This window comes from Fringilla coelebs (genome assembly GCF_963513975.1).
Source record: "Fringilla coelebs genome assembly, chromosome: 3".
Taxonomy (NCBI): domain Eukaryota; kingdom Metazoa; phylum Chordata; class Aves; order Passeriformes; family Fringillidae; genus Fringilla; species Fringilla coelebs.
The window spans coordinates 84850001-84865317 of NC_140030.1; the positions used below are offsets into that span (position 1 = coordinate 84850001).

Sequence of the window (15317 nt, forward strand, 5' to 3'; positions counted from 1 at the left end):
GCTCAGCAAAGTCAGGAAAGAAATAATTCAAACTATAATTTGTTTCTGTGAATCAAAGTCTCATTCGGTTTGGAAGTGATGCACAGTGAGCCTGTTCTTAATCTGTCTATATGACCATCAAGACAGCATAGAGTTTTTGATAACTTCGCTCCCAAAATACTGTGTATTCTCAATATCAAGTAAATCCATGGAACATGGTAGCTGTTTGCCCAAATAATCTCTACTCAGTATTGTCTTTGCTATTATTCTAATTATTGGTATTTTTTCCATGCTGCTTTTTGTTCTCTCTTTCCTTTTTTTTTTCTTTTTTTTTTTTTAAGTAACTGATTACAGACATAATAATAATACTCTCCTTAGTATTTAGCTGTTCTGATAGCAGACAAATTCTACAGTACAGCAGAAGTGAAGGTTTTTTACTGAAAATACCCAAGAAAGGTACTGCTTGAGGTATTCAGAGTGTGGGGGATGACCAATTTCCCCATAGCTTCTGCTGCCATGAACTGTGGATTTGCCCTGTGCAGAACTTACTCCTGCAGCCCGATGTTCTTACAGTCCCTGACTTTAGTGGTTCTTAAGAATAAAGTAACAAAGTATGCTAAATGTTGATCTTTCTATACAATGCACATGCAGCATCAGAAGCTGTCCAAGGAGCAATTAGACCATCTTGATCTATCCTTTAGCAGAAATTCCTCATCCTGCCTTTTGAGTCACAACCTGCTTTCCTTCCTTGTGTGCATTTTTATCATTCTCTGTAGTGAGCATTGGTTGGTAGGTGCACTTTAAAATTATTTTTAATGACCTAGGCTCTTCATAAATGAAAGAAGTTAATTAGAGAGCTTTGATGCTGTAAAGCAGGTAATGAGTGCCAGCCTGCTTGGCTTGACTCTGCCCTTTGCAGCCCAGATGAGCTGACGAGCCGCAGCCCATGTGCTGTCAGGGGAGGGTAGGGCCAAGCCTCTCCTCACTGCCAGCTTCCTCTGCTGTCCTTGCTGCAGCCACTCGAGTCCACGCCAGTACCACAGCCAGAACTGGCACTTCTCTGAGAGGGAGGACACTTGCTGGGGGTGCCCACCCTCCCTCTGCCATGGGGGGCATGTGGGGCTGGCTGTGCTCCAGCCTCGACACCAGCAGGCAGCCTGAACTTGGTCAAGCTTGAATACAGTGACCCACAAGCAGAAATTTAGGCACAAATGTTTTGGTCAGAGCACACTGCACCCTTCTCAAGCATGAGTACAGAGGCTAGTAGATCTTCCAAAAATTGAATTCCCTTAGCCTGTCTGTGAAAATATCCACAGAAGAAGTGGTGAATGCCTGTTATGGGGCACTTCTGTTGTTCATTTTTCATGCCTGTTGAGAGCTAGGTGGGAGCCCACTGTTCATGGCAATCTGTACTGGATAGGAGCTGCGACGCTGACACCAGTTAATTATGTTGCTCATCATTATGGGGGGTGGCAGAGGGAGTTGTCCTTCTCTCACTTTTTTCCCAGTCTCAATGTCAATGTCAGCCTTGTCTCCTCTCTTTTCAGGTGTGCCAATGCTGTTTGTTATCCTCTGGGGAACTGTCAAGTACCTTTATGAAGATGAGGGGTTGGTTTAGTTCTGATTTTTATAGCTATCTCATTTGTGCTGTATGTGTGCACCAGCAGGTCACTGTTTGCTTTCTGTTCAGCGTGGTTTGCTTTGGCAATGTGCTGAAACCTCACATAATTGCTTCTGTTTTGTCTGAAGGTCTTGCATAACATTTCAGAAAGGAGAATATGTTTTTTTCTGATCAGAATTTTCTGCATGTCTGAATGAATCTATTCTTTTTCAGGTCAAGGAAAGGTATGTTTTGTTTTTCTGTACTTATAGCATCAACAGCAGCAGTCATCCTACCTAACCAAGACCACTCCTGATACTGTGCCTTTGGCAGTAGCCTTTACAGTTGTTTCAGAAGAAGACAGCAACCTCCCACAGGATTCTGCCTGCAATTTGTAGTGATTAGCCTATGCCTAGCAGCAGAGAAGTGATTGTCTTTTCTTGTTTAAGCTCTCATTATTTAGGTTTTCCTAAAATAAAGGCTCATTCTCTGTCTGCTTACGTTAGTGTAGCTGAAGTCACCTATGTCACGTGCAAGACTGCTGTAAAACACAAAATACTTTTTGTGTATTTTTACCACGATGGCTGTTCCAGAAAAAAATACCTTTGTATGTGCTTTGTAAATAGCTGGTTTGCAAATAGCCCTGTAGCTTGTTGGTTTGAGGTTTTTTTTCTTTGTTTGTTTGTTGGGTTGTTTTTAAAGCAAGGAAAGTGGCTGCTTCTTTTTAGAGATAGTGGCTGCCTAGCAATTTTGTAGTTTTCTTTGTGAAAAGAAATAAATTTATGCTCTTTCATTTTTTTATTTTTTTAATGGGTTTTCCTCTTACTTAGTTTCCAAACTACTCAGCCAACACTTTTGCAGAGGATCCTTTTCTTTTTTTTTTTTTTAATTCCCAGACACAATTATTATTGGAGAGTTGCTGCAATGTGAAAATTCAGTTTAGTTAGAGCCCCCTCAAACTGTTTTCTGGTGTTTCTGATTATTAAGAACCAGCTTATTTTGTGTGTGTGTTCCTCATAGTACTGCAGCAGTTCAGTCAAATCTGCCTTTTCTGGCTTAAGCAATGCTAGGATTTTTTGACTTTCCTTTTCAGTGTTGATGTGATGATATCCTGTAGCAAGATTATGGCTGCAATGATGTACTGCAAGTTTTCTTGAAATTATCAGAATAGGTGTTGTAGAGACCATGCAGCCTCTGAGCAGGCGATTTCCATGGGCATATCTTCCCATTGATGTAGAAAATGTATTCAAAGTGCTCATGCTGAGCCTCCCACATTATGTGGTGCTCAGAGCTGATTGATCTTTTCTATTAAGGAAAACTGTCACTCACTGCCTTCAGCAGACCTTAAAAGGGGCAATTTTGCACATTATTGAATTTTCTAAATCTTGTCTAAATATTTGTAAAATACAGCAATAAATAACTACGTGCAGCAGCTGCTCTGAAAGGCAAGATTTCTGTGCCTTAGGCAGGCATTTGCTGGATGAGCCAGGGATATCTCTCATGCTGTTTGCCATAGCTCTGTCACCGTGCAGCGGGCTGTAAATTTCATTTGTGATTTAACTACTTCCCTGGCTATGAAGAATAACAGGAAATAAATGTGGTCAGGGCTAGGAATCTGAGGCAGTCCTGTGAATGTAGCCATTTGAGTAAAGGACTGAAGCCTGCAAGACTTGGTTGGTTGCACACTGGCTTCTTTTTTCCTTACATGTGCAAGTATAATCTCCTTTAGAACACAATTAGTGTTTTTAAAAGTGAGCTATGCAAAAATATTTTGTCTAGATTACAAATACAATTAAAGGCAAGCTGTTGTTCTTAGTTATTAGACTGGGCCTAAAAAGCTGATACTTAGACATTTTTGCTTCTGTCTGCAATTAAGTATGGGAGCAAAACAGTCAGCCTTCAGTTTTTTTGGGTTTTTTTTCCCCATTCACCTGTAGCAATTCAAGGTAAAAAATTAGTGTTTTCACCTCTAGAAGGAGAATACTGGATTGGTAAGCAAATGCAGAAACATCCCACTAGCATTTTTTTCATTGGACCAATTCTCCATTCATGGGTCTGAGGCTATTAGTTGCCAAGCATCTTCTGAGAGGTGCTGAGCAAACTGTAGGGATAGATCCCAAGCACAATAGATATTGGTGTATTTATCAGTGTGGCAATCACAGAGAGCACAGATGGGCAAGAAATGTAGAGATCTACCAGTTTTATTTTCTGGATGCTTCAATAGCCATGACACCTTAATTGACCTGTAATGGTTTTTTATTGCACATATTTGTATAAATTTAAAGGTAGCTAAAATTGATGTGTGCCACAGGAAGCAAATTAATGCAGAAACATAGCAGAGTTAATGTAAAGAATTGTTTCTCAGCCTCTGTTATTATAAAGAATTTTTTTAATTACCTCTGCATCTACTGCAGCTAGTGAGAAAATTAGAACTCCAGTTCCAGCTATGCCTGTTATCCCATCAGTCTTGAGGTGTTCAAATAAAATAAATTTCAAAGGCTCCGTGAAGCTGGCTCCCACTCAAGTGTACCAGTTAAGAAGTTCTGTCACTGAGATTCTGGCTCAGGTACACTGACTGCACACAGTCTGCACACCTTTTTGTCCAATACCTAAAATGCAATTGAAGTGGAGGCTGTAGAGCTGCTGGTGGCAATAATAAGCTTTTTGTATGCATTAAACTGAAATTGAAGGACAAACAATATCCCAAGCCTTTCTTGGACTTGCAGTCCCTGCAAGGGAATGTGGACTTGCCACAGCCAAGCTGGTGTGCTTTCCTCTCTAGTGAGTGAGCACATGTGGGTGTGTGCTTGTAGCATGGACCCCTCCCAGGTGCTGCATGGTTTGCTCTTTTCCCTTACACTGTCCCACTACAAGGCTGGGGAGGGTTTGAGCTCCACCAGCATCACGCAAGATGAACTTTCATAGGTCTGTTAAGAAGCCTTAGGGAAAACTGTGCATATGTATGTTTTGGCAGAATGGATTTGGAGATGAAGAGAAACCTTTTTTGGGAAGGAATCTATGTTTTATGTAGTGCTGTTTCCTTGTTTGTTTCCCAGCCTGTGTAGCTCAGAAACCTCTTGGCTTTACTGCTGTCTGTTTCTTCTGGATAATGCTGAGCAGGAGGCTAACCAAGTAATTTCACAGAAATATTAAGAATGCTGTCACTGCAGCAACAAGCCAAGTGGCATGTGAGCACTGCCCTAACACCTGGGACATCCTGCACAGACATGGCCCACCAAGCAGTGGTGGTGGCTGGCTGTGGCCAGAGAAAAGGAACTAGATGTACAAACCCTCAGTTTAAGGTTCACTTGAGACCAGTGATCCCAAACTGTGGCTGCCGTGACTTTTCTTGTCATTTTTCTCCTGTATTTCTCAAGGAGATTAGAATTTTGAAAGCTAAAATGAGTCTCGTGCAGTAAATAAAGTACTATATTGCTGCAGCATGCTGCTTACTTGGCAGAGGGCTCAGGTCAGCAAAAGTTAGGAACTATCGCTCCTATTTTTGATTTTACTTGTTTATAATTTTTAAAACTCCCAGTGGGCCTGAAACCTTGTGCATATGCACCAAAGGAGCTGGAGTTTGCAGCTGCAATTGCTTTCCCATGGTTGAAATTATTAAGTCCTTTTTGAAAATAAGGACAGATAAAATAGATTACTGATCTCAATATTGTTATGACAATAATGATGGTAAGTAACGGGATAAAAACGAACAAGCAATTAAATAAGATGATCTGACATTGGAGACTGAAGAATAATAAAAAATAGTGCAGGACGAGGAAGCTAAGAATGACAGCGGAAAGATCAGACTTAGATTCCCCTCGCTTCTTCTTTCAGCCAAATGACAAATTTGACCTTGGTTTTAATGGAGTAAATCTTCACAATTAATGGATGATAATTCATAGCAAATTGTGGAGGAGAGCTAGCCATTAGTGGGCAAGAAAGGCCGGTGAGTAGTATCCAGTTGGATTATGATAGCTGCAATAGTACAGAGCATTCAGTGTTTCTCAGAAGCAGCTGCATCTGTTTCCATGTCAGCATGATGTGCTTTCCTGGTATCTAGTCCTTAATATTGTTTTCCATCTGCATTACTGGAACAGAATGAAAAGAAAGAGATTTTAGTAATGTACTGAAACTTTTCCTTAATCTCCTTTTTTTTTTGTCCTCCTACTAGTTGCTGGACCAGAAACTATAACATGAATTACTGGCTGATCATCAGACTGCCCATTCTCATCGCCATCGGGGTGAGTCTGAGACGGGTGCTGTGAGATGGCACATTTCCCTGAGAACAGCACAATATGGTACAAAGATGCACATGTGGCCATTGTGCATCTCCAAAGGCTAATAACCTTTGAGGCTATTGACATTTTCATTCAGAAATGTGATTTTATGAAGCTAAGTTGGTTTTTGTCGCTGAAATTCCAGACTAGCATTTTGTTTCTTTAATTTGGCCACGAGCTGTCATGTTGTAGTGGCAGGATATGATAACAGAACAGCATACTGCAGCAGTCCCATTAACTCCCCTGTGAGCAGGAGGTATGGAAGGCAGTTCAGGAGACCAAAGATACTATTTCAAATACTGGGCTACAAAAGAGCTGCAAAATGTGTGGCATTGTGTAGAAATGTTCTGCAGGCACAATACTGTGTCAGGCTCAGAACTCCAGACAAGGCAAATGGGCCAACCCACACCTTTAACTGTGTCTCACTCCCCAGAGAGTAACTGGGGTCCCCTGCTTTGTGTAATGAAGCACCTGTGCTTTCAAAGTGCCTTGTGCATTCACATTTAGACCACAATTCCTTGGCAAGGAGCTGAGTTCTTTCGCAAATTCTGCAGCTGCTTCATAGCAGGATGCACAGAGAGCTACACATGCATACACCAACCAGCCTTTTTGAGTACTTAGGCACAAGGGTTTATTGATGGTGATGTAAATTCTTCTTCCATTTCTCCAGGTGAATTTCCTCATCTTCATCAGAGTTATATGCATCATCATCTCCAAACTGCAGGCTAATTTGATGTGCAAAACTGACATAAAATGCAGGTATGTCTTAAGCTGGTCTGATACTTTTCATGCTCATCAGAATAGAAGCAGACAAGGACATATGTGAAAGGAGTGGGTTGGCAAAGGTGATTAAAGACCACAGCCCTTGAGTAATGCACAGGTATGGTGTCATTCATTGCTGTAACTCGGACAGTCAGTCCACAGAAAAGTCTCAGGGAAACCAGGGCAGGTATTTCACCTGTGCTATAAACAGAAGGTTAGATGTCTGTCACTTTACAGCCTTCCATTAGACTGGATGAATATTAAGTAAGCAATTATTTTTAAAATACCTGCAGCACATGGAAGTACTGAATGTTAGAGTCCTTGAAATCACCCAGAGGAGGGCAGCAAACTGGTGGAAGGGCTGGAAGGAATGTACTGTGAGGAGTGGCTGAGGACTTCTGACTTGCCTAGTTTGGAGCAAAGGGCTCAGAGGGATGACCCTGTTCCCTTCTACAGCCCTCTGAGGAGTTGAAGTAGAGGGGGAGGCGCTGAACTCTTCTCCAGGGTATCCAGTGATAGGACATGTGGGAATGGTTCACAGCTGCACCGAGGGAGGTTCAGATTGGATATCAGGAAACATTTCTTTACTGAGAGGATGGTCAAACCCTGGAACAGGCTTCCTAGAGAGGTGGTCAATGCCTCAAGCCTGTCAGTGCTTAGGAGGCATTTGGACAGTGCCTTTAAGAGCTTGCTTTAAGTTCTGAACAGGTGGTTGTCATAGGTTCCTCCCAGCTGAAATATCCTATCTTATTCTAATTTGAACATAAAAATATGAGTTTATAGAAATAAAAGCTTTCACTTCAAGTAAGACAAGATGGAAAAATTGTGTTTTGCTCCTTGTTCTTCTTGCCAGTTGTTATTGGGAAAACTTTAAATCTTGAATGCATGAGATGTTTCAAGAGAAATGTCAGGGCTATCACAGATACATTCAATTTTTGGTTTGTAGTCAGTCTATCACTGTCTTTGTTCTCCCTGTTACTTAATCCCCTTGCTACAATTCATGGTTGCGTCCTTCATTTGTCCATCTTGACTTTTGTATTGCAGTCTGAAAAACAATGTAAGAATAAAAAGTTAGTTCTTGAAGTGTGGAGCTACATGCTGTGGTAGCTGGACTGCTGCTGTCATGGACTTAGCTATTTTACATTGGGTGTTTCGATGCTGCAGTCTTCTAAACAAGACACATCATATATTTTGGTGATTTCTTATCAGTGTAGAGTTGACCTGTATGCTACCTACCTTCTTTACTTCACATGAAATTTTGGAAATCCTAATGTGTCTTGAGAGTTCAAATCAAAGATGAGGACTTGTCTGATCTGGAGGCTTTGATTCCGAGCCCACTTGTACAGAAAATGGAGTATTTTCAGAGGGTCACAGTGAAAGGACAAGAGCAAAGGTCACAAGTTATAGAAAGAGGAATTCCCCTTTCATGTCAGGTGAAAATAAATTCACAGAGTGGTCTGATGCTGAAAGAGAGGCCCAGAGGGGCTTTGGAGGACCTTGGAGATACTCAAAACTTGACTGGACACAGCCTTGAGTAACCAGCTGTGAATTGGAGTTGAGCTAGAGATTTCTAAAGGTGCCTTCCAACCTGAATGGTTACATGATTCAGAATAGTAGCAAATAGCCCTCAAGCACACAAGAGCTACAAAGGTCTGACAGCCCTGCTAATTGAGTGCTTTTGCATCTACTGACTTGTCTCAGGACAGGTTGTTGTGAGATCTTGCTAGGTTTTGTGGCCCAGGAAGCTCCACATGATCCCCAGGCACCTGGGGATCACTGTCCTGTTGGGTGGCTGGCATGTATGTCCATCAAAAGAGAGTTAAGGATCATTTTTGTGAATTTTTTCCTGTGGTTGTGTATCTCGAACTCTCTCACAAGTGAAGAATCATTTCTTTCAGATTGGTTTGTCTTTCATCCTTTGCTAGCTGTGTCTTTGAACTTGCCATCACTCATTTTAAGACAGTTTGATTGCTTTGACAAAGTGTTCTGCAGTTACAGATAGTTACAATGTTTAGAAGATTTAACACACCACAGAGGTGGGAAGGAATACCAAGTACTCCTCCCTTTGCCAAGATATTTTTAAAAGATTCCAGTTATTGATAGATTATGTCTTTCATGTCATCAAGAAGGTAGGTTTTGGTTGTCTTTCCCATTTACAGGTGGAGAAAAGAACAGAGGAAAGACGTCAAAGGTACAAGAAAGCACATGGCTTCTTACTGAGTTCGGAAGATTTTCCAGGTGAAATACAGCCAGTAACTGGATACAGAGCTTTTCTGTCACCAATAAATGGTCTGCAGTGAAGTGGTAGGGTAGGTTATAACTTATAGGAGCTTACTAAGGTTATTTTGTGGAGGTTTTTATCCTGTAGCCTCTGGAAGAAGACCCTGTGTCACAAAGTGGTGCAGTGACTTTGGAAAGTTGAAACCATGTCAGAAGCAGAATGCAGAAAGGGTGACTCCCAGGGATCATTTGGATCTCCAATGATCTATTCAGTGGCACTGATAGAACTTTCATTTCTTTGTGATCTTAGGTTGGCCAAGTCTACGCTGACTCTGATCCCACTGCTGGGGACCCATGAGGTCATCTTTGCCTTTATTACTGACGAGCATGCCAGAGGGATGCTGCGCTTTGTGAAGCTTTTTACTGAGCTCTCCTTTGCTTCATTCCAGGTAGCACTCACAGTGTGCCCATGGGGATAAGATCTTCTTTAACTGCTCTTTGAGCATCTGCTTTCTCTTTCATTCATTGCATGCTTGTGTTCCTTCCATTTCTCAGTTTAGCACTGAGAATTGGATTATGATAGTGGAAGGGAAAGTGTAAGGACTAATTTTTAACAGCCAACTTTACTACAGTAAGCTGGTATTCCTGTCCACATATTAATATTTACTTCCTATGGTTCACCTCAGGGCAATAACAAAATTGTCTGTGATTTCCTGTAATTGTACAATGGTGTTGCTGAAAGTACATTTTGTGCTTTCTCCAGTGTTTCTAATACTCCTTGGAAAATCTGTGCTGGGAGAGGTAGCTGTCTCCAGCTGTAACTGCGTGTGAGGAGCGCACAGGTTTATTGTGATTTTTATTCAACTGATCCCTTAGGTAAAGCCATTTCAAATGAGTATCCTTGTGTAAGGAAGTCATTCTGTTTCCTTGCACAGTCACTCATTCCCTGTTTATCAAGCACAGAGCTATATTTAAGGCCACTGTGAATTACTCCCTTATAAAGTGTTTAAGACTTGAAACCTTTGCTTTGTAAGGAAGACGGGGAAAGAAATCACTAGACAAAAATAACAGATTGAAGAAAACAGCAACTCCTTTTTCCTAAGATCATGTGCTTTAAGACATAGTTTGGTCAAACCTCTGCTCTGCCATCAGAGTTGACAGGGACCAAGGATTCATCAGAGACATGTCAGTGTGGAGCCTCTAGCCCTTTGCAACTGAGTTTGGCAAAGTGAGGGAACTGCTCACTGTTCTGGTTTTTGTTTATTTCAGGGGCTGATGGTTGCAATTCTTTACTGTTTCATCAATAATGAGGTAAGAGAGATACTACTTTGTTCCAATTTGCCTTATCAGCATACACTATAGGAAAAGGAAATTGAAAATGGTCTTGAACCGCTAAATTGTCCTTGTTCAGGACTTTTTTTTTTTTTACAGATCCTTCCCTGCACAGCTCTGTGGGATAACTCATCAGACAAATGTGTTTGGAAGGAATTCAGGCAGTGTAATTTGCAGTCACTATTTGTAGACAGGGAATCTCACACACAGTCTTTCTTACAGTTGTGTAGTTTGCACTGGTAGATTCTTTAATTAAGAATTACAGCTGCTCTTCTTAATCTGTCTTATTTTACTTGCTTGCTTTGCTTTTACTTGCTTTTTATTTGCTTGTTTTTGTGAATGTGGGAGCCCATTTTATTCCATGAACTCAGCTCAGCTTGCTGGTGAAGTTGGAGAATCCTCGTGGCTATTGCTGTACAGTTCAGTTTCATTTGGTTTCTCTGTGGCCCAGCTGCTTGGACGCATTAAAACTGAACCTCACAGAGTGGTAAACTCACAGATGCAGAAGAAGTGTATCTTTGGCTTTGAGTTAATTGATTGCAAATACCATCTTCTGTGGCTTCTGCTGAATCCCAGCCCTGTAGTGGGAAAGGTTATTGTTCTGTTTCAGTATTGCAGGAATCTCTCGTGCTACCTTCTAAGTGATTCTTATTCATTCATTTGGCAGCCAGGTTTGTAAGGGAAGCAAACACTACTCATTTAGGCACTACATTATTAAATTAAATGCACATCAATATGTTTTACACTCACAATAAATCTACTTTTATCTATGACATGGCTATTCAAGCTCACTTATTGAGAGACAGGCCTCATCAGAGAATTGGAATCAGTAGAAGAATGTGCTGCTTCTATCATTATGGCCAGGCTGGAATCAACAGGAAAGCAGCAGGCATCCTGAACTAAGCCTTGCAGGAGTCTGCTCACTTTTGTAGGTTGTGGGTAAGATTTTATTGAAGTGAATCTATTAATTGTACTGCTTACCAAAATCAGAGGTGAGTAGCAGCAGGTTTCGCTGTTGGGAATGAATGTAATTTGCTGCATATCATGAATTAGAGAACATTTGTTTCAAATTCCTTGTATGGCTTTACAGGTGTACTTCAATCCTGAGAGGCAGCACCGTCTGCTGGTGGATCATATATTTCTTTTGATTCAGCTTGGTGTTTGCTCACACATCCCTTGTGCAGCTGCAGCCAGGCCTCTCATGTGTAATGCTCAATAACTTCCTTCACATGAAATAACAGTAAAGTTGCATCATAACCCAAACTTTACTACAAGCTCTCAAACAGGCACCCTTGTTTCATTTGAGGGAGCTTACTGTGTAACAGCTTACCTATGTATCTAAGAAATGCTCCAAATCTCTTGTTACTATAATTCTCTTGCCTTTGTAATGTAGTTCATAAAATCTAAACACGATGAGTTCAGCTTCACTGACAGTCTAGGATGAATTATTTTGCTTGTTCCAACTCTTGTTCAAAGAGGGGAGTAGAATTTTGTGAAGCCTGGTCATCAGTGTCCATAAAAAAAAATCTTTACAAAGACTTTGGTTAAGTCTGTTCTAAACTAGATGAGAATTCTTTTCCTCAGCTAAATGAGAAACTGTCTTCTGGCACACTGCATGTGTCCAAAGACTATCCTTGTTTGCAATGTGGTCTACATTTTATTTTTGTCTGTGACTCATTTTTCTTTAACCATACAGAATGAAAGTTCTTGCAAATCCTGGTGCACAGATCAATAGTAGAAATGAAGATATAAGTGATATTAATGTCCTTTCCTAATATCTACTTCTGAAAAAAAAAAAATTTGCTTATATTTCAGTCTTATTTTGCCTGAAAGATTCTGGATTTTCTCTGAACTTGCTCTGAAGCCAACAGTAGGGTCTCATGAGATTGTCTGTTACCACCAGTGTTCTTTGCAAAGTGAGCCAGGCTTAATATGACCAGTTTTTCTGCTGTTAGTGTTGCTTTCTATAAGAAGTACTTTAAACCACAGAGATGTTGCCTTTTTCCACCACTTAGTTGAAGATGGTTCAGATTTCATTCTCCTTAGCTTTTGTTCTCCTTTTTGCCTTCTTGTCACAATGGAAGTACAACTCAGTCTCTTCTACTTTAAAGCATCTGTCCTGGTTCCAGGACTTCTGAGTTCCTGAAATACTGGCTAATCTTCCCTTTTGCTCTTAATTTCTTTTCATTCTCTATACAGACTAATAATTAAACTCTTCCCTCAGCTTAGTTCTGTCCCATTTTAGACCTACTTTCCTTTCACTATCTCTTGCTAATTTTTTTTTTTTGCCAAATTTTTTTTATTGATTTAGGGCTTTATATAATTAGATTCCAGATTCATTGCTACACTGTCAACTTCCTTCCCCATTAGCTGCATAAAGCTCAATCAAGAGCTCTCTGTGAGAGATCTGCTCCAGCTTTAACCTCCATGACCATCTTTTTCCAAGTTCTACCCCCTCTTTCCTTTTTCTTCTAAATTATCCTACATAAAAATTTTTCTTCTCCTTTTTCACATGTCATGGTTTAACCTCAGCGACTACATGCCACGCAGACACTCACTTACTCCAGTTGGGGGGATGGGGAAGAGAATTAAAGGAATAAAAGTGAGAAAACTCTTGGGTTGAGATAAAGACAATTTAGTAAGTAAAGCAAAGCAAAATGTAGAATTCATTTACTACTTCCCACTGGCAGGCAGGTGTCCTCCCAACTTCTTGCACACTTCCAACCTGCCTGCTGTCAGGGTGGGATGAGAAGCTGAAAAAGCCTTGGCACTGTGCAAGTCCTGCTCAGCAATAACAAAAGCATCTCTATATTACCAACCCCGTTTCAAACACAAATGCAAAACCCAGACCCATACTAGCTGCTGTGAAGAAAATTAATTCTACTCCAGCCAAAGTCAGCATATCATGGGAGCTTTGTTCTTGGTAACATTTTCCTGTATAGCTTATTTCTGGGGAATCTTATCAACACAGGGAGGTTAGTAGGATAAGTATTTTGCTGAAAGATCTGTAGATCTACTTTTGTGCTCAGGAATTGCCTCTGCAAAATAAATCTTAAGCAATTCCCTTGCTTATACATTCAAAGCCATTTAGGCAAAAATTCAATTCCACACAGGCAGCAGACCTGCTCCCTACCCTCTTCCTAACCCCTGGAGAGAAAACTGTCATTATGCCAGTCATATCTGTCCCTAAGATAGACCCATTCCTACAGTCTTTTGTTCAGGTCTTCCATTCACTTTATCTCAGTTTTGCAGGCTATTTGTATCATAGCTCAAGCCTGTCATGTCCAGCTGGAGTAAAGACTCATTTCCTCCCTTTGACCAACCAAAAGGTACTTATTTCTATTGGTCATTGACTTAGTCAGTCACTACAGTCATGCTTTCATTCAGGATTTGCCAGTAAATGCCTACAACAGCTTTTTCCCAATGCTGCCTTATGGTTCCATGCCCACAAAAGATGCCAAGTACTGGAAGGGTAATATGGTCAATTCTTTTCCTGCAGACACTGTGGTTCTTGCATTTCTGCCTTTGTCTGACCATTCTCCCTCATTGTTCTATGCCAAGCTATCCCAGACACGCTTTCTTTGTGTCTTTGTGCACCTTTTGACACAGCAACCCCCCCTTACCGTGGTAGAATGCAAGCATCTGTCTCAACATCTTTCCTTCTGACCTATTTGGTTGTGACAGTGGAAGTTAGATTCTAGATTCTGACAGATTGTCAGAAACACAGAGATGCAGCTGGTTCCACCAGGACATTCAATACAAGGGCTGGAGGCCAGAGCTGACAAGCACTGATAGAGGCACCCACCAGGGGAAGACAATTTGTTTTGTAAGGCTTTGCTCCTTTTTTAGGACTGCCTCTCAAATTCAGTCTTTTGCAGTGAACAAGCAAAGAAAGCAGACATACAGCAGTTGGTTCCCTAGGAGGTTTCCCTCAGAATATGAAGGTTTCAACAGCCTGGGCAGGATGACAAACCTGTGCTGAAACTGCCATCAGCCTACTTAGTCTCTTGGTACTCAGTATGAGATCCTAAAATAAAAGAAAAAGCATCTCTCCAGAGAAGGCTCCCTTAAATGACCCACCTACAGTGAACTTATTTCTGGGCTGAAGTACATGCCATAATGAACTTATTACTGTGGTTGCACTCCTGCCTTTATCTAGAGTAACAAATGTGAAATTTCATGTCCTCTGCCTTATGTGTTAAAAGCTAATGGAGGTTCTTACTTCAGTCAAGTGGCAAGAACTTTGCCTGTGGAACAGGAAGATCTAATTCTGTTCTTGTTTAGCAGTTACACAATCCTGGATAAACTTCCTAACCTGTGCAGAGCTTACACAGTTTGACCCAGAACCTGTGAATAGATGAGCATACTTTGTAGCTTCAAGAAAAGCTAATATCTGGAATGAGATACTGTAATTGCTGTTTAGAAGGGGAACAAATACAGTCTCTAACTTGCTTAATTGTTGTTTTCATTTCTCAATAAACATTCAGTTTTTGTATAAAATAAAAAGAACCCACATAAGTATTCAAAGAACAAAAATAATCCAGGACATAATAATGTTTAAATTAAACCAGAAGTTAGAACTCTTAAGAATTCCTGTGGTGCAATACTGAGCAGAAAGTCAGTCCTTTCAGCTGTTTCATGGCTGATAAGCAAAGTCAGCTTAATTGTTAGTACTGGTAGGGTATAGAGTCCAATCAATATTGCAGGTGAATACAATTTAGAGCAAAATAATGAAGGTAAGATTTTCTGGTGCATAGAAGAGCTTTTTTTCTACAAGTAAAAATGAATGTCATCATTATTTTAAATGTGCAATGGCCTACAATGGATTAATGAGATAATTGGAAGCAATAATATTGCAGGTTTAAAGCACTTCAGTTTTTCTCAGTAGTGTGGTATCCTTGCTGCTTTCTGATGGAGTCATTTAAAGAGCTGATTAGTTCTCCATTCATTCCTTTTGTTTCCTTCTTTGCTTCTGTTAGGTTCAGATGGAGTTTCGGAAAAGCTGGGAGCGCTGGAGATTGGAACACTTGTATGTCCAGAGGGACAGCAGTATGAAACCTCTGAAGTGTCCGGCCAACAGCATCAGCAGTGGGGGCACAGTAGGCAGCAGTGTCTATGCTGCCACTTGTCAGGCCACATTCAGCTGA

General features: G+C 40.8%; 1 protein-coding gene across 1 annotated transcript in view; it reads left to right on the plus strand.

Annotated features, from left to right (window-relative positions):
• Positions 1–15317, plus strand: part of GLP1R (glucagon like peptide 1 receptor) — a gene marked incomplete at both ends in the record, with an annotated part of 87537 nt that extends 72220 nt beyond the window's left edge. Inside the window, 6 exons of the mRNA XM_084203054.1 lie at positions 1527–1587; positions 5751–5820; positions 6527–6615; positions 9149–9287; positions 10108–10149; positions 15150–15317. Coding sequence (XP_084059180.1) covers positions 1527–1587; positions 5751–5820; positions 6527–6615; positions 9149–9287; positions 10108–10149; positions 15150–15317 — 569 coding nt within the window. The remainder of the gene's footprint in view (positions 1–1526; positions 1588–5750; positions 5821–6526; positions 6616–9148; positions 9288–10107; positions 10150–15149) is intronic.